General features: G+C 39.3%; 2 protein-coding genes across 2 annotated transcripts in view; one reads left to right on the top strand and one right to left on the bottom strand.

Moving 5' to 3' along the window:
* The window catches only part of LOC136348888 (uncharacterized), a 71,377-nt gene that overhangs the window by 33,071 nt on the left and 18,862 nt on the right, over positions 1-19,444 (top strand). The window lies entirely within an intron of this gene.
* LOC136348908 (uncharacterized) lies at positions 3,512-9,499 on the bottom strand. The gene is made up of 6 exons (XM_066300096.1): positions 8,836-9,499; positions 8,581-8,773; positions 8,039-8,498; positions 4,112-4,684; positions 3,848-4,048; positions 3,512-3,669 (listed from the first exon to the last, which is right to left on the bottom strand). The coding sequence occupies exons 1-6, from the start codon at positions 9,108-9,110 to the stop codon at positions 3,512-3,514; spliced, it is 1,860 nt and encodes a 619-aa protein (XP_066156193.1). The 5' UTR covers positions 9,111-9,499.

The following is a 19,444-nucleotide window of genomic DNA, read 5'->3' as shown; positions in this document are numbered from 1 at the left end:
ATGTATTCTTTAATAAAATCGTGATATAACATTTTATATTGGTCATTTGAACACATCTTTCGTTCAAGGTTTGTGTTAAATTGAAAGAAATTTGTCTTTCGAATTTTAGGACTGTAGAGAATAAAAAAAAAACGTTTATTTCTTCACTTTGGATTATATAATGATGCACCGTTTACTTTTAATGGTGGTGATTATGGAATCGTCGCAGTGTTCTAACCGTAGCGGTGGTCTTGCAATAATCCTCAACGCTCTTCCTTAGAATCTTAAATTACCTTCAGGTATCGGCACCTATAGGCGTACTTCAGGAAAAACCCTCCCTTTACAAGAGGGTGCCCTTAATTTCGTCGTTGAACACGTGGTGCTAAGGCCATCAAAGACACTTGAGCAAAATCTTTGTCCCTGTCGAGGAACCATCATTATTAAGACAAAGATTTCCCACATTAGGTCGTTTGAAGTGGTGCCACGTGCTTAACATTCATAGGCGTTGCCTCTAGGTGCGCGGTAACTATGATAAACTAAATAATGCTAATTACTAACAACAACTTTAAGCTTGGTCCTAAACAAGGTTTAAAAATCTCCTTTTTGCTTGCTCAAAAGAACCACCTAAATTTGCAACCTCCAATTTTAGAGGTAATCTAACTACGAACGAGCCATCTTCACACCGCGTCGTATTTTTTTTGAAATGCTCTTCGCATGCCAACTCTTCTTCTGACAACCCCCTTTCGGTTTCACTAATATTTTCTATTTCCCAAAACCTTTTTAAGCCTTCATGAATTTGCTGCTCAAAACTAGCCTCGGTGCTACTAAAATTGCAATTTACAACTTCTGACTTATTTTCCTTGCCGACAGGATCAGTTACAATCCGGCCAAGCCTTGTATTTTTTAAGATCGGCAATTTTTCCCCTAAATAACACTTTTCCTCACAAAACACTTCCTAAAATAAGTCAGAGCCTATGAGCATGTCAATTTCTTGAGGCTGAAAAAATTCAGGATCGGCTAACTTACAATTGATGGGAATCTTTAGATGACTAATGTTTATTGACGCCGCTAGCAATGGCCCAGTTAAGTTAAGTCCCTTAAGATTTAGCTTTTTAAAAATAAATATCAAAGGGTTAAATATTCAACGACATTTATTTATTACACAGGATTATTTACTTTAGTTACACTATCAGAAGAAGATACCAAAATGACCCCCGCTATGCTAATCGTATGGCTTTTTATAATCAAAACTAGCTGAAGATGCAGATTTGGGCGCGTGCTATTATTATTGTTTATTGTCACCGGTACATGTGTTATTGTCTTCACGTGTAAATGGTCATATAACTGCCCTGTTATTTTTGGAATAACAAAACACGCCACCTTTAAGGAAAATTTATTCGATTTTGAAAATATTTGTGTGTTACATTTATAGTTTATTGTCGAAAATGAATTATTTATTCCATTTAGAGACACCTTAAATTTTTCCTTGAACAATTGCAGTTTATCGCAGGCCCTCTCAGTAATAAAGCTCGACTGAGAACCACTGTCTATGTAATGTACCCACTCATATCGAATGGAAACAACCAGACTTAATTACAGAACAATTAGGACGTCACTATGTTAGTACAACAAATTCATAATTAACGAGGCCAAAGGTCTAAATCCATTTCACGTAATTAAATAGGTTAAAGGTCTAAATCTACCCTTAACGATATCTAGAGACACGAAATAGTATATAAGAACACAAACGCAAGAGTTCAAGAAGAATTCGAGAAAAGCAGTTAAGAAACGAAAATCGACCTTGTTCGTGCTAACAGAAATCTACAACCTGTGTTCGTAATCTTGTACCTTCGAGTTTGTTAAATAAAGGTGTTTTACTGAATTCGCGTTTAGTTTCCACCCTGTCACACTACATAAAGTTAAAGAGCCAAAGTGATGAGGCATTCGATGTTTTAAATATAACTCACAAACTTATTGACACAGAGTTCAAATATTTAAAAGAGTTCATCTTGATAACTAAACCTTTGGCTGAGGCTTTAGATATACTGCAAGGTGAAAAACTTTGCCATTACGGTATAAAAGTACCTACGTTGATTGCTCTTAAAGAAACAATAAAGGATTTGAATAGCCGAGAATATGACTATTGCAAACCAATAGCGAAGGGTCTATTGGAGAGCATTTTAAAGAGATTTGAAAACTGTTTTCTTTTCACCACCACGGAGGCAATCGATGCAGGCATAGCGGCTATAAGTCATCCAAAATTTGAACAAAAATGGTTTAGTTGTATTAATGAAACTAGTCAAAACACTGTTTTAAATGCTTTCAAAGCAGCTGTTGCCCAAGCCTCACGGTTATCACCTACGCACGAAATGACCACTGAAGTTGAAGATGAAAATTTATTTAAAATATTTGATTCCAGAACTCCGTCATCAAAAGAAGTTAGCAACTTCAATTTTGATGCCGAACTTCAAATTTTAAACTTTTTTAAAAATCCATCTACCAATTTATTGATTTTGGATTATTACCCAGCCATTAAATCAGTTTTTATTCGATATAACACACCGCTACCATCGTCTGTAGCAGTAGAACGTCTATTTTCGTATGCTACAATCGTCAACACGCCAAAGTCAAACCGTTTATCGGATTTAGCATTTGAAAGAAAAGTAGTTTTGAAAGCAAATATTAATTTCATTCCTTGAAGTTGTTAAAAAAATAGTTATTAATAAACATAATATCTACTTAGTTCTACATCTTGTTTAATTATTCTTTAGACCCATTTCAAACTTTCGGTTAAACTTAAGTTTTAAAATATTATTCATGAAATAATTCAAAAAAATTAATCATGATTAATACGTTATTTATGAATAGATCATTCATGGATAAAATGTACGAATAATTATTCCTCATTCACTGTAATAAATGATGAATAATTTTTTTTAATCATTATTCATGGATTCGAATAACATTTTAGTCATGATTGAAAATTTATTCGAATAATGCCCATCTCTGCTAAAATCACACGAATAGTATGCTTATTGTTAAACCGATCCAAAATATAAACGTGCGCTGTCGATAATAAAACCTCGCTTATGCCACAATTAGCTGAATTATTAACTAGTTCCCTGTTATTTACTACTGTTAAATACTTGGGGTATTTATTAATTAAATAAAATAGCTGGGTTCACAACCAGCCACAACTTCTCGGTTCAAAAAATCAAAGTATATTAAAAATCTCTTATATAATCTACGTGGCTTAAAAATAATAAATTGTGGATACGCTGTTAATAAGTGTACCCTTGATAAACATGGCAATCATGGCTATTCAGCCATGAGTCACCTTAGCACCTAACAGTTTGGAACTCTGGACAATGGTTCCTTTTAGTAATGGTCGGCGACGCGGCCAGCAATTAAAATCGGATATTCAAACAAATATTAATAAATAAAATTACTGTCTTCTTTGGTATAAACTGTTGATGCAGCATCGGGATACACTAACATATTTCATAAAAAAAAAAGAAAAAATACTAAACAACTACCAATGAGGACGCACCTTCAGTACCAATATTTGATTCTTGGCCTTTATCGCAGAAGTCTCGTGTATTATTTTTGTCAACATGTAGTAGCGTGTTATGCTTCTTGTGGCATTGCTTGCACGTTGATTTTCGACAATTTTTATTAAAATAACCAGGTCTAAAACAGTTTAAAAATAACTTTAAAGACATAATTTTCTGGCCCCGTTTTTCAACAGGCGTTTTTAAAAAGGAGGGACATGATTGTATGTAGTGATCACCTTCGCAAAATGCACACTTTGGCCATTTAAGGTTCGTTGCTTCGAGTTTTTTTACGTCATCATCTATCGCAATTAAACCTCTAAATTTTCCAGCTTGCTGTCTTTGCGTAAGACTTGGTTCCATATTTTCGAGAAATTCCGCTTTGTCACTCAAGAATAATTTGAAATCTTCTAGCGAGGGATATACTTTGGACTTTGCTTTGAATGATTCCCACTCCCTAGTCGTGGCTTTATCCAATTTTGTACTTAACAGATACACCATTGGTACATCCCAAGATGCTGTAAGTAAGCCCATCTTGTTTAATGCGCGCATATTTTTAGTTACATTAGTTAACATCATACGCATATCTTTGGCGGACTCTTTGCTAATAGCTTCTATATTAAAGACATTTTTAATGTGATTGTGAGTTAGCAATTTATCTTTATTGTAGCGCTTTCCTACTAATTCCCATGCAGTAGTATAATTGTCAGAAGAAAATTCTACACTTGATACTATCTGGAAGGGCTCATTGCACATAGAGGCTCTTAAATAATGAAAACGTTGAATATCTGATAATGCTTCGTTCTTGTGAATCGGAGATTCAAAAGTGTCCCTGAATTCAAGCCAATTTTGCAAAGATCCGTCAAATATAGGCAAATTTATATCTGGAAGCTTTACAGCCTTCGCAGTGTTTAATTTAACGGACTTATGCGAGCCTTTCGAGGAGCTTTTACCCTCCTCATTGTCGGTTTTGATTTCATCCAAGTACTTTTTTGCTAAAGAAATCACGGAGTAGTACCTATTTTCAAAGTCTGCCCTTTCTTCGTATTCCTTTTCTAACTCGACTGATTCACATGCTGACTCAATATTGTCCTGGATTTCGGAAAACATTTGCAACAAACTGACCTCAATATTATTAATGCGAGTTTCTAATTCTATGATTAATTGTTGCGATATATTTGCGTTATCATGAAAATTCTGGTCAATATACTTTGAAAAATGGGTTAAACTAGACTTTACAGAACCCCTTTGCCTTTTAAATCCGTGCATTTTATGATTAGCGATGTGCCACCGGTTACTTATATACCTTTATAAATGAACAATTATGCTTATTAGTTGCAATGAGGCAATAATGAAATACACAATGAGGGAAAAAATGTTTGGAGAACAAATGTAAAAAGGAAGAGAATTACTCACTCAGAAACTTCACCCTTTGCGTTCTACTTCTGTTTTCTGTGCTGCAAAGCCGATGCTGGACCACACAAACTGGACACTTGGGTGTTTTATTTGCAACCCGTACTTCACACTTCTGTCCGCCTTGGCTTACTACTGCACTTATTAACTTCTGTAATGTACCACGATGTTAGGGAGGAAATAAAATTGCTTTAGGTCTGTTGCTACTGTTCGGTGGAAAAGAAGAAGTGACTTCTTATCCCCGGGGTCTGTATTTATATCTTTTCTTATTAATTAAGGGGTGGCTTGCACTGATACGTTAAGTTCTAGAAAGATTTGGTGAGGGACCTTTGGACTAACTTAATTACTATTGATAAACAAACAATGTTTTGTTGGTAGGTACACTACAGCTTCATTGCGCGTTGTGGCGTTGATAATTCGTTTTAAATCTTCATCTCTGTCTTGCGCACTCCTCAACCGCGCAATCAAACCGTCATCATTTTCACAAATATACAAAGTTACAGGTAAAAAGGGTTTCTATCTAGCGCGTCTACATGTGACATGTCCCCGCCTGGTCTATGAATTACTTCATAATTATAATCCTGTAACAATAGCACCCACCTCGCCACCCTCAAACACAATTTCTCTTTTTTCATAGTAGCGGCGAACGCTTAACAATCGATTACGATCTTAAACGGTATATTTAATAAGTAGACCCTAAACTTTTCTAAGACTTGTGGTATACCTTGTTTAGGTCAAGGTTTGAAATCATTTACCTAATACCGGAACCAGTAAATGGTTCCCTTATAATAATGTCGACGGGTAGTTGTTTATAGGTATTTTTGTTGCTTAGATGGTTTTGTCAAAGGTTTAGTAAACCACTATTTATAATTATATTTTTAACGTTTTTTTGAATAGATAGTGTATGTCAAATTTAGATATACAGGGTGTCCAAGCGAACATTGAATATAGGAGATTAACATGGGAAATTGGTTTTTATTTTTTTGCGCCTGTACGGATTATCCAATTGAAAAATTTTTATATGGAGGTCATAGTATGCAAGACCGGCTATCTTTCAGTATTTTTTTCAGTCTTCTAGTTACAGCCGTTTTGGCTCAAAACGCCTCCAAAATTCAAAAATTTGAATGTCCCGCGTAACCGTTCGGCGCCATGATTGGTCAGAATTAATGTCAAAACACAATGTCGCCAACAACGTAAGCGTAAACACCCCATTTCAAATTAATTTTCCCTTTTTGCTGATTTCTAACTTATTTAAGAATTAATTCAGGGAAAAATCAATGGAAAACCTGAGGATAATTATTATGTGGTCTGCTTTGATGTCCCTACGGTAAATACGCAAGTTTTGTTTTGAATTAAATTTAAAATTGCCCGCGAAGATTCTGTCTAGTAAGTGAGATAAAAGGTTAGGTTATGTCTTTGTGTTATCATTATGGGGTAATAAGAAACTTGCGTATTTACCGTAGGGACATCAAAGCAGACCACATAATAATTATCCTCAGGTTTTCCATTGATTTTTCCCTGAATTAATTCTTAAATAAGTTAGAAATCAGCAAAAAGGGAAAATTAATTTGAAATGGGGTGTTTACGCTTACGTTGTTGGCGACATTGTGTTTTGACATTAATTCTGACCAATCATGGCGCCGAACGGTTACGCGGGACATTCAAATTTTTGAATTTTGGAGGCGTTTTGAGCCAAAACGGCTGTAACTAGAAGACTGAAAAAAATACTGAAAGATAGCCGGTCTTGCATACTATGACCTCCATATAAAAATTTTTCAATTGGATAATCCGTACAGGCGCAAAAAAATAAAAACCAATTTCCCATGTTAATCTCCTATATTCAATGTTCGCTTGGACACCCTGTATAAGTTTTAGTACAAAAAAATAAAAACCAATTTCCCATGTTAATCTCCTATATTCAATGTTCGCTTGGACACCCTGTATAAGTTTTAGTACAAAAAAATAAAAACCAATTTCCCATGTTAATCTCCTATATTCAATGTTCGCTTGGACACCCTGTATAAGTTTTAGTACAAAAAAATAAAAACCAATTTCCCATGTTAATCTCCTATATTCAATGTTCGCTTGGACACCCTGTATAAGTTTTAGTACAAAAAAAGAAACACCAGTACTTTCAATAAAATCTTCTCATCATTAACATCTCGGTGTATTGTATCATTTGTGTTCGTACGTACTACGACAGACTTTTACAATGGCCAACACTTCTAACTCATAGCTACAATACTTAGACTCTGCTTCGCTCGTCTTACCACTTGCATAATACACCGAGTGGAATTTGCCGTCATCATAATCTCTTTGCATGAGAATCATACCGTATCCCAAGCACGACGCATCTGTGTGTAATTCCGTCTCTGCTCCTACCTGATATATTTTTAAAACAGGTCCATTCGTTAACGAGGCCTTCAATTTCCCAAAAGCTTCTACTTCTCTCGCGCCAAAGTCAAACTGACGGTTTTTCTTTGTTAAGTCAGTCAAAGGTCGGGTTATGATAGAATACTCTGAGATAAACTTCCGAAAATAACCGGTTAGTCTCAAAAAACTTTGCACCCTCTTAACATTATTGGGCACCGGGAAATTTTGGACAGCCAAAGTTTTTAGTTTCGACGGTCTTAGTGTACCCCTAGATACAACACGCCCCAAAAAATCAACAGCATCCGTCAAAAATTGGCATTTCTCCCATTTTATCCTCAGCCCGTGCTGAGCAGCGATCTTGATTACTACTTTAAAATTCACAAGAGCTTCTCTCATAGATTTGGCGGTAAAACTTGGATATCACGGAAACCACTTAGAGCGTTACTTTTTTTTTTTCGTAATTTACTCGCTTAGTAGTTCACCAATATGTTTTTTTTTTTTTGGTGCGGAAATGCTTTATTCAAAAGTTTGCTTTTCCACATTTATTTCAATACTTGACTCTCTTACGGGACCGTGGAGCGAACAGGGGTGCTGGGTGGGATAAATAAAAATGAATTGAGGTAAGCTGAAGTAAGTTGAGGTAAGTTTTGTTAAATTTAGGTAAGTATATAGCAAAATTAACTTAGTTTTTTTGGATTAATCTATTTATTAACGGAAATCACCATATTCCAAACGAATTATATTTAATAAAGCTTCCATTGGGTCGATATTGTTTTTCCGACAATAGCGACGCCAGAGTTCTTCACACAGAACATCAGCGAATTGACTTTCCGGTATAGATCGTCCTTTCAATTTTCGCTTCAATACATTCCACTGAGATTCTATCCTTTGTGTATGTGTCCCATCCTCAGCAACAAACTCTTTGCTGTGATTTACCGTATGATGACTGTAGCCCAAATTCTTAAGGCCATCATACGCCTTCCAACAATCAGTCCACACATCGGATCCTTCAACTACATGTTTCTGAACGATGGGCAGCAGAACCTCCGCACTACGCTTGTTGTCAGGACATAGTACACAACGCAAATCTTCCGATCCTTCCGCTATTATGCCTAGAACCCAATGCCCATTAAGAATCCTTCCCCTGTTATATTTTCTATGACCAAACATAGACTCGTCAATCTAAAATGTAATACTATTTATTTATCAATGTGTTTATGTAAAATTGAATCATAAAGAGATTCTGGAACTAATCCGAACTAACCTGAACTACAACACCTTGACCTCCAGTTTTAGGCATTTGTTCCTGCATTTTGGAGAAAGCTTCTGTTACCATTTCCCTACAATATCTTACACGATTGGAAATTGTGTCTGTAGCAAGCAGCTTTTCCCCATCTTGCGTACAAGCTCGCTGGATTTGTTCATAACTTGAACCGTGAGCGTAATGGTAAAGTATACTAATATAAAAAGATTAAATTAAAAAATATATATGTATATATATTAATTAATTAATACTCACATGAATTCACTTTGAATTGAAAGCCGAGAATTTTCAAACCATGTGCCACTGGAGACGAATATGTCAGGTCGACATTTATTCCGTTTTGGACATCGATATCGACCCAAATTAGTGTCAGAGTCAAAATAATGCGAAAAACGCGCAACTGGTTCGGAATGACCTTTTGTTTTGCTTCTACAAAATGGCGGCTTCGGAAGAAGTCCTTCTCGTAAAGCTAGTTGATAGCCTTCTTCACGGGTTTTAGGCAACATATTATCAAACCATTTATATTCCATGATTCCAACTTTAAATTTCCAAATAAAATCGTTTACCTATATCGGTCCTATATAGGTCGGACTTTCTGCGCCATAAGGGCGCCTACCATCATAAACCCAACCGTCGGGCGCATACCTATATCGGTCCCTTTTATTGGGGCATTGGAGACACGCTAAATTGCGGATCTCAGCATTAGTTCAATTTAGACTGCGTCTATTCACAAGTAGCGTATTTCCCAAACATAAAATAACCTTCGGTATGGCTTTTTGGGTGTCGTCGTCACTCCCTCCACATAAAATCTCCCCAACAAATACTGACATACATTGGCGTAGCTTAAGGGACTAACTACGGCTAGTTTACAATTAAAATTAACTAATTACCTAACTCAAGGCACCAACAATACTGCAACTTACCTAAACTTACTTCAACTTATCTCAATTTACTTTCATTTATCCCACCCAGCACCCCTATTCGCTCCACGGTCCCGTAAGAGAGCCAAGTATTGAAATAAATGTGGAAAAGCAAACTTTTGAACAAAGCATTTCCGCACCAAAAAAAAACATATTGGTGAACTACTAAGCGAGTAGATTACGAAAAAAAAAAAAAGTAACGCTCTAAGTGGTTTCCGTGATATCCAAGTTGATCCGATTTGGCTATGGTATTCAAATCGTCCATATACACAATCAAAATTCCCTCCTTTACTAGGTCTCTAAAAATAGCATTTATGTAGCTTTGAAACACTGAAGGAGAAATACTCAGCCCGAATGGCAGTTTCAGAAGCTCAAACTGACCGTCAGGCGTTACAAAGGCTGTATATTTTTGACTGTCCTCATCGACCCGTACATCGAAAAATCCATTTCTTAGGTCGAGGACGGTAAAATATACCCCTTCGGCAAAAGCGTCTATTTGATCTTCAATTAATGGCAGAGGAGACGGGGGCCTCAAAATCAGCTAATTCAGCTTCCGATAGTCTACACAAACACGAATGGTGCCGTCTTTCTTCCTAACTACAACAATTGAACTTGCATATTCCGAATTAGATGGTCGGATCACTCCTTCCTCCATCCACAATTCCATGAGATCCGCTACCTCTTTTCGCTCTGAAGGAGCAAATCTACGCGGTCGAAATATTACCGGTTTGTCGGATTTCAACATTATTTTAGCCCGTGGACCAACGTCTTGTGTTAGTCCTGGCTTATAATTTTCGATAGTATTCCTAATTTCCTCTCCGTAGCCTTCTCCTTTAATGTACGATAGCTCAATTTCTTTCGCTTCGTCAATAGTATTGATCTTGAAAATATGCGGCCGCTTAGACTCAGTAGCATCGCTGCTGTCATCATCATCTAACTCGAAGAAGGTTACTCTTTTCCCCGTCGGACGCGGAGTTCAACGCGATCTAAAAAGTCTGTTCCCAGGATAATTGATTGTTTAAGAATGGTGCTTGGTACGACATGGAATTCTACGTCAAAGTCATCGTGTTCCACCGTCATGCTAGTGGTAAAACAACCTATTGTTTCATTGACTTCAGAGCCTAAACCTTCAAAACATACGCGCTTATTTACTAACAAAGGTGACCCCAATCTTTCGTATTCACTTTTGCTTATTAACGTCAGATCACTACCAGTGTCCACTAAAGCTAGAACCTTACCGTCCTTAATTGTCACTTCCTTCTGGTACTTTTCTTTCTTCGGCCGCGACATTACATACACGTCTCTAGATTTTTCCGTACACTCCACGGCGATATGTCCAAATGCACCACACTTAAAACATTTCTTCCCTTTCCCTTTCACAGGACACCATGCACTCACATGATCCTCTGCACCACAGTTGAAACAGCGCTTCTGCACAGTGCTTCCTGGAGCTTTGGATTTCATGTTACTTTGGCTATCCGCGCGTCCCGTCCTGTCAAGTTTGTTCGTGAGTTGTTGCATTTTGCCCTTCGCCATCTCCTGCTTCATTTTCTCGTATTGGCTGAATCTTTCTTTTAACCGTTTAACGTCTCATCTCAATTCGTCGTATTCGGGACTGCCCGGGTCAGCCTCTTCTTTTTCCCATCCCCTTAAAACGCTACCTATGTTTCTGGGTTTCTTACCCCCGCTTGGGTCACATCTGGGCACCAGACGCTCAGAGGATTATCACGCTAATTGTCCCATAATAATGTCTTTAAGCGTTGGACGCAGTATTGTGACATAGAAAGAACGGATACATAAATTTACGAAAATGTCGATGGTTGACTGAAATATGACCTGGTTTTGTGATCCTACATACATTCAATGCATGTCTATATTTGTCAACGTCGATATGCGAATCTTCTAGTTTATTATACAGGGTGTCTGTAAAAGGTCTTTACAACACTCTACCACAGATTCTTCAGATCAAAACAAGACGATTTAGCCATATTTAGTCTAGTCCAAAAGTTGATAATAACAGCGCTAGAGGGCGTCAAAGTTGAAAATTAAAAATAAATTTTTTAACATATTTTCCATACTGTACAACATAAAAACGTGAAAGTTGGTGTAGGGGAGTTTTTCAAGACGCCGAATTCATATCTGCTAATAAATTGCACTTACCTGATAGAGGGCGCCACTTGCGGCCCACCGCATGTATTAAATTGATTGAAACTTTTTTGCCTCCTGGTATAAATGATTTTCGAATACAGTAGTGTATTTGGTCATCGTTTATAAATAAAAAAGGTATACCTTGTTGATGTTGCTACGAGGAGCCGTTTACGAGATAAATGCATTTTAGTAATTCAGGTGTAAGATTTTAGATTAAACAACTTATTTACTACAAAAAGGTACTCTTGATAAGACCTTTAATAATTCGCAGTAGTTTTACAAGAAAACTTAATTACCAAATCATGAATACAAAGAAATAAGAATATCACAAAAACTGTTCAAAGAGTCCACCATTTGCACGTATACAAAGGTTTATACGCCGAAGAAAATTAAAATGTACTCTTTGCATAACTTCTTCGTCGTTTCTAATATTATTTATTGCATCTTGAATACGATGCCACAGTTGTTCTTCGTTATCGACAGTTGTCATGTAAACCATGGACTTAAGGTGTCCCCATAAAAAATAATCCATTGGATTTAAGTCCGGAGAACGTGGTGGCCATTTTACAGGGGCGTCATTACCTCTGCCTATCCATTTATTTGGGTACTGTTGATTTAAATGATTTCTAAAATTTAGTGCAAAATGTGGTGGAGCTCCGTCATGCATAAACCACATATCTCTCCGAAGTTGTAAAGGTAAATCCTCTAACAAATTTGGCAACGAATTTTGTAGATGTTGCAAATAAATTTCCCCTGTTAATCTTTGTGGAAAAATGACAGGACCAACAATATGATTACTAATTATTCCAGCCCATACATTAATTTTGAATTCGTGTTGAAAATGTTTTACTTTTATTGCATGCGGATTTTCATCTGCATAAACATGTTCATTATGAAAATTGGTTACCCCTTTTCTTGTAAAACACGCCTCATCGGTAAACAAAATATTGTTACCAAAATTTAAATCTCCTTCTCTTCGCCTATTAAAAAATCAACAAAAAACCAGGCGCATATTAGGATCATGTTGTAAAAGATCTTGAACTGGCGTCTTATGGTAAGGATATAACAACTCTTCTTTAAGTACTCCATGAACGACATCTTTGGATAATCCTATTTCCCTACCTAGTCGTCTGGTGGATATTTCTGGATCTTCTTCGACACGTTCCAAAATTTCTTCTTCGACTTCAACAACCCTTACAAAACGGTGCCTTCCACAATCAACGGTTGAAGGAGCAAATTGACCGGTCTCCCGAAGACGTCTCTCCACAGCAGCAAAAGTTGGATGGCTTGGTATACGACGATTCGGAAACCTATCGGTGTACACTCTGACACACTCACGACTATTTCCTTGACAATAACCAAACACCAATACCATATCAGTATACTCTTCATTGGTATATTGCACGGCCATGATAAGTCTCGAAAATTTAATTTTCAAAGTAATTAAAATTATTGACAATACTTTTATTTAGATGTAAAAATGGACATAACTAATAAAAATTGTTCGTGTAAAAGCAAGTCGTTTACACTAAATACCTGACAAATACATTTCTGAAAGTCGTATTTTTATCTAAAGAATATTTGCTAAACTTTTTTGTGCTAATTTTATAAACCTTTGTATACGTGCAAATGGTGGACTCTTTGAACAGTTTTTGTGATATTCTTATTTCTTTGTATTCATGATTTGGTAATTAAGTTTTCTTGTAAAACTACTGCGAATTATTAAAGGTCTTATCAAGAGTACCTTTTTGTAGTAAATAAGTTGTTTAATCTAAAATCTTACACCTGAATTACTAAAATGCATTTATCTCGTAAACGGCTCCTCGTAGCAACATCAACAAGGTATACCTTTTTTATTTATAAACGATGACCAAATACACTACTGTATTCGAAAATCATTTATACCAGGAGGCAAAAAAGTTTCAATCAATTTAATACATGCGGTGGGCCGCAAGTGGCGCCCTCTACCAGGTAAGTGCAATTTATTAGCAGATATGAATTCGGCGTCTTGAAAAACTCCCCTACACCAACTTTCACGTTTTTATGTTGTACAGTATGGAAAATATGTTAAAAAATTTATTTTTAATTTTCAACTTTGACGCCCTCTAGCGCTGTTATTATCAACTTTTGGACTAGACTAAATATGGCTAAATCGTCTTGTTTTGATCTGAAGAATCTGTGGTAGAGCGTTGTAAAGACCTTTTACAGACACCCTTTAGAAACATTCTTTGGGCGAATTATTTGACCATTTCCTAAGTAATAACACATGTGACACGTGAAAACAATGACAGGTTCCCATATTCAGCCGATCAGCATTTTTTATTATAAAAGCACATTTCATCTTCAAGAAACAACAATTAGATTTTAGAAGCTCGTATACGTTATTAGAGTGTAAATTATTTCTTAAATTATACTTTTTAATTTTAAAATAAAGTTTTTTTTTAGAAGTCACTAGTGCCTTAATATAATGGGCGCTAAAGTTGTTTCTTCAAGTTTATCGATACTATCACTATAATCGTAACAAAATACGCCTTTACGTGTTAAGAATACAAATTTTTCTTCCGCCACATCTAAAAATTTACTTTTTAAAAGTTTTAAATGTTCCAGTTGCATCGATTTTACAAATTCGTCAACAGAAGCCCCCAAAAATCTATACGAATCAATATGTTAAAATGTAATGTCATTTTCTGTTACTTGATGGATGAACGAGATATATTTTTCTTTATTAATCGGCAGTACACTTAAACAACCTTTTTTAAATAGAAGTTTGATTTCAAAGTGAGAATCATACCCGCAAAGTTTCTGGAAAACTATCGGGACCAGAAATTGCTTACGAAAATTTAAATTGCACACCGAATGAGCAAATCCTCTAAAAATGCCTGTGAAATGATCATGATCTCGAACAATTTTATCTTTAGGGGAAAATGGTTTTTCACAAATGTGACAAATTTTAACCATTGTTAAATCGAGTTCGATGTTCATAGGAGTGTTGTTCTTCGTTTCGTTATAAATATTAGGTGTATACCTATGAGTCCGCGTTTTTTTACGCATTTTCAACTATTTGAAACTGTATAAATTTATTAACAATGTTTATTAAAAATAATTTCCATCGTTAATGACAGCATTTTCCCAGAGATTAGGCAGTTTATGAATTCCATTTTTTAAAAAATTCGTCGGTTTTGAAGCGATCCATTCACCAAGCCATTCTTGGACTTCTTGGCGATTCTGGAAGCGCTGCTCTGCCAAACCGTGAGCCATTGAACGGAAAAGGTAATAATCCGACGGGGCGATATCTGGCGAGTATGGCGGGTGCGGTAAGACTTCCCATTTGAAATTCTTCAAGGTGTTCTTGACTGGTTGAGCGACATGAGGCCTTGCGTTGTCATGAAGCAGTATGACTTTGTCGTGTCGATCCGCCCATTCTGGCATCTTTACTGCGAGTTGATTACGCAACTGCACTAGTTGTTGGACGTAACGATCGGCAGTGACTGTTTCGCCAGGTTGGAGAAGCTCATAATACAGTATGCTGTGCTGGTCCCACCAAATGCAGAGCAATACCTTTTTCCCGTGGATATTTGGCTTTGCGGTCAAAGTTGTTGGCTCACCCGGGCTCACCCATGATTTTTTCCTATTTGGATTGTCGAAGTAAAGCCATTTTTCATCTCCGGTCACGATACGATGTAGAAAAGACTTTCTTTGAAAACGTTCAAGCAAGATCTCACACGTCGTTTTTCGTTGCTCTTTGTTCCTTTCCGTCAATTCATAAGGCATCCATTTTCCTTTCTTTTGAATTTTTCCCATAGCGTGAAGACGAACCGAAAGCGTTTTCTGGGTGACGTTAAGGGAAGATGCGAGCTGTTCTTGCGTTTGCGCGGCGTTTTCGTCCAACGAAGCCTGCAGTTCTTCGTCTTCAAATTTTTTCGATGGCTTACCATGCTCCTTGTCGTTGAGGTCGAAATCACCTGATTTGAAGCGCTGAAACCATTATTGGCAAGTTCTTATAGATGCAGCATCATTGCCATAAGCTTCAACAAGCATTTGGTGAGCGGCAGTGGCGTTTTTCTTAAGATGGAAAAGGAAGAGCAAAGGTTCCCGCAAATGATGTTATTCGGCATAAAATTGGACATATTTAAACCTTAATTGAAACGTTTTAAAAGGTCATATAGCAATTATCATATATAAATAGAAAGCTGGTAATACGGAGCAAAAAATGAAATAAAATTCCTTAAATAAAAAAATATTTTTTCAAAGAAAATAGAACTAGAAATAAAAACGCGGAGTCATAGGTATACACCTAATAATTTTCGATAATTCAATAATTTCATTAAAAAACTATTCTACACAGTTAGCACCTCGATACATTTTGAACTTGAATAAATATTCCTATATAATAATAACATTTGAAAAGACATTCTACACTAAAAGGAACGTGTCTTTGATATCTATCCAAATTATCGTTCAAGTAAGAAACATTTTCCAATTGACTTTCGAAATCAGCATAAATGACAAATGGAGCTGTTTGTTTATAAGCATGATTTTTAAACTCTATAAAGTCATATTTGGAAAACGAAATTAGACAGTTATTCAAGTTACTGCACAATTCTTCACATGTTAATGATTTTTCTTGACTAGAAAAGTAATTTAAACATCTGTCACAAATTAATTTTCTCTGTTTATGTTTGTGTAGCTGACAAGACACTAATCGCGATTAATCTTTAATCCAACAATAGTGATAGACAAAATCAGTACTTTCTTCTACATCTGTATTTGTGGGAATCGGATCATAATCGTTTAATTGAGGATGATATTTGTTTTGAATTAAAAGCAAATTAATATGTTCGTTTAATTTTTCAAATTTATATATTTTGTTTAAAGGCATAGGTATTTCTAAACTTGTGATATTTAAAACAGTGCTGTATTGTGGATATGAACTGGTACGACTGTTGTGATTTTTATGGCATACAGGATAAAGAGCACTAACAATTGACCAATAGAAACGGGCATGATTATCATTTTGAATATTAATGTAAGCCAGCTTCTTTGAAATTTTATTAGGTAATTTGATAACGGAGGCTGCCAAACCGCCACCCTCCGAATAAGTGGGGGGGACGAAACGGTGGGCAGGGTCCGGAAGGTCGCCGAGGTCCGGGTTGGCATCAGCAGATGCCGACTCAGGGAGCTGAGGGACTCTGGGCGCTGTTACCGGTGCTGGGGGGTCGGCCATAAGGCCAGTGCGTGCGAAAGCGTGGACAGGACACGCCTGTGCGCCAGATGCGCCAAGGAGGGGCACAAGGCCGTGGAGTGTAAAAACTCCCGGTACTGCCCCCTCTGCGACGCGGACGGTCACAGTGCGGGAGGTCCAAGTTGTGGGGGAGGAGCCAATAAGGCTCCTAAGTCCGCGCCCTTGCGGGCACCTAAAGAGAAGGGTGACCGCTCTCCCTCTCCGCCCAAAAGCGGAGCGGGAGTGCCCAAAAAAGAGGACAAGTCCGGCCCTCCCCCTTCAGGAGGAGGGCGGGACCAAATGGAAACGGGGGGCGACCGCTCTCCCTATCCGCCCAAAGGTGGAGCGGGGGAGAAGGTTCCCAAAAAAGATAGAAAGTCCGACCCTCCCCCTTCAGGAGGAGGGCGGGACCGAACTGAAACGAGGGGCAACCGCTCTCCTTCTCCGCCTAAGGGAGGGGAGGGGGAGAAGGGCCCCAAAAGAAGGCGCAGCAAGAAAACATCCGACCCTCCCCCTTTAGGAGGAGGGAAGGAAGGTAACAATGGTGCGCGGAGTGCCCGCCCTTCCTCTCCGCCTGCAGGCGGGGAGGAGAAGAGGGAAATGGCGAGTGAGAGTGCGGACACGCGGTCCCTCCCTCGTGAGAGAGAGAGGGATCGCAATATGGATGGTGCACGCGACTCCCCATCCTCCACCGAGGAGAGGATGGACACTGAGGAGCCGGACGGCGTCGGCCAACAAGGACCGGTCGGCGGAACGGAGGACTGATCAGGTGAGTGAATTGCGTGAGTGAAAGGCAGAGTGAGTGAGTAAGCTGTGTGGAGTCATGGCTTCACAAATCAGCGGACTCCGATGCCTCCAGATCAACCTGGACAGGAAGCGGCTGGCTACCGCCCTACTGAGTCAGGTGATCAAAGAAAGAGGCATCGACGTTGTACTGGGCCAAGAGCCGAACAAAACGAAAGGGAACGAAATCCGTGATCGGTGCGATGACGCCTTCATATGGCTAGCCGACCATGTGAGGGTGGAATCAATCCACAAGGGGCGGGGCTTTGTCGCGGTGGAGTTGGGATGGATCACCCTGATCTCGGCGTACTTTTCCCCGAACAGGAGGGCGGCCGATTTTGCGGCCTTCATTAGTAGGTTGGAGGAGTATGTCCGGGGGATGGATGGTAGGAGGGTCCTCATCGCTGGGGACCTGAATGCCAAAAGTGGACGTTTCGGCTCCGACGCGCGAAATGCCTACGGCCTGATCTTGGATGAGTTTCTGGACGCGGGAGAGTTCACCCCTCTCAACGTTGGGCGGGAGTGGACCTTCGGTAACAGGAACGGGAGATCGTTGATTGACGTCACCATGGGTGGTGTGACTGCGTCAGGCATGGTTGAGGAGTGGCGAATGGAGAGTGAGTCGGAGAGTGGTAGTGGGCACCGGTACGTCTCCTTCTCCATTAGGAGAGGGGGAGACGCACAACGGGCAAGCGTGGAATGTGAAAGAATGAATAATCATGGCTGGATTGTTAATGCATGTGGATTGGAACGTGTGCGACGGTACGTGGCAGAGAAAGAGGGCGTGGGCGCGGCTGACGATCCGGATCGAATAGTGAAGGAAATCAGTCGTGTCTGCGATGAATGTCTACGGAAGAAGAATGCGGGTGGACGAGGTGCGCGAAAAGCTGCGTACTGGTGGAATGATGAGATAGCGGATCTGAGACGAACGTGTGTGCATGCCCGGCGACGGGTCACGAGAGCGAGAGGAAGGAATGTTGCGATTGAGCGAGAGAGATGTGAGAATGAATTAGTTGAGACGCGAAAGGCCCTCAAGGTATCCATACGGAACGCCAAGAGGGAGTCGTGGAAGAGGCTGTGTGCTGACCTGGAGATGGATGTCTGGGGTCTCGGCTACAAGATCGTGGCCGGGAAGCTTGGGCACCTCAAGCGAAGCCGCCTCCCAGAAGTAGAAATGCTTCGGAAGGTGGACGAACTTTTCCCGACGAAGGAAAGGGTCAGATGGGCTACAGGGAGACCAGGAGGCGAGAACGTACCTCGGGTCACGACGGAGGAGATCTGCCAGGCGGTGGGGGGCCTCAAGAGCCGCAAGGCTCCAGGGTTGGACGGGATCCCGAACGAGATCTTGAAACTGTATCTCGGGGCTGCGCCCCAAGGTATGGCGGATTGCGCCACGCGCATCTTGACCTCGGGAGGGTTCCCCAAGGCCTGGAAAAGGGCTCGACTTGTCCTGGTGGAGAAGCCAAAGCGTGATCCGAATGCGGAGCCCGGCTACCGGCCCATCTGTCTTATTGACGAACTCGGAAAGGTGGTCGAGAAGGTGATCAAGGCCAGACTTCTGGAAGAAGCGACTGCGCGCGACATGATATGCGAGCGGCAGTTTGGGTTTGTGAAGGGCAGGAGCACCATGGACGCCATGGGGGCGGTCATGCGGATAGTGGAGGAGATCGGGAGGAAGAGTTACACGCACCGGGTTCTGCGTTATGGTGACGATAGATGTCCGGAACGCCTTTAATTCGGCGCCCTGGGACCTCATCGTCCAAGTGATGAGGAGTTCACAGGTTAGCGGGTA

Source organism: Euwallacea fornicatus, chromosome 35 (genome assembly GCF_040115645.1).
Source record: "Euwallacea fornicatus isolate EFF26 chromosome 35, ASM4011564v1, whole genome shotgun sequence".
NCBI lineage: Eukaryota > Metazoa > Arthropoda > Insecta > Coleoptera > Curculionidae > Euwallacea > Euwallacea fornicatus.
Note: the sequence above shows the minus strand (reverse complement) of the source record. Positions and strands in the feature narration are given on the sequence as shown.

Coding starts and splice junctions, on each gene's coding strand:
- LOC136348908 (XM_066300096.1), bottom strand. CDS start 9,110: ATGGAATATAAATGGTTTGATAATATGTTGCCTAAAACCCGTGAAGAA. Junction 4,685..8,038: donor TATAATTCGTTTGGAATATG/GTGATTTCCGTT, acceptor AATTAATCATAG/AATTAGAAACTCGCATTAAT. Junction 3,670..3,847: donor GCAAGCTGGAAAATTTAGAG/GTTTAATTGCGA, acceptor AAACTGTTTTAG/ACCTGGTTATTTTAATAAAA.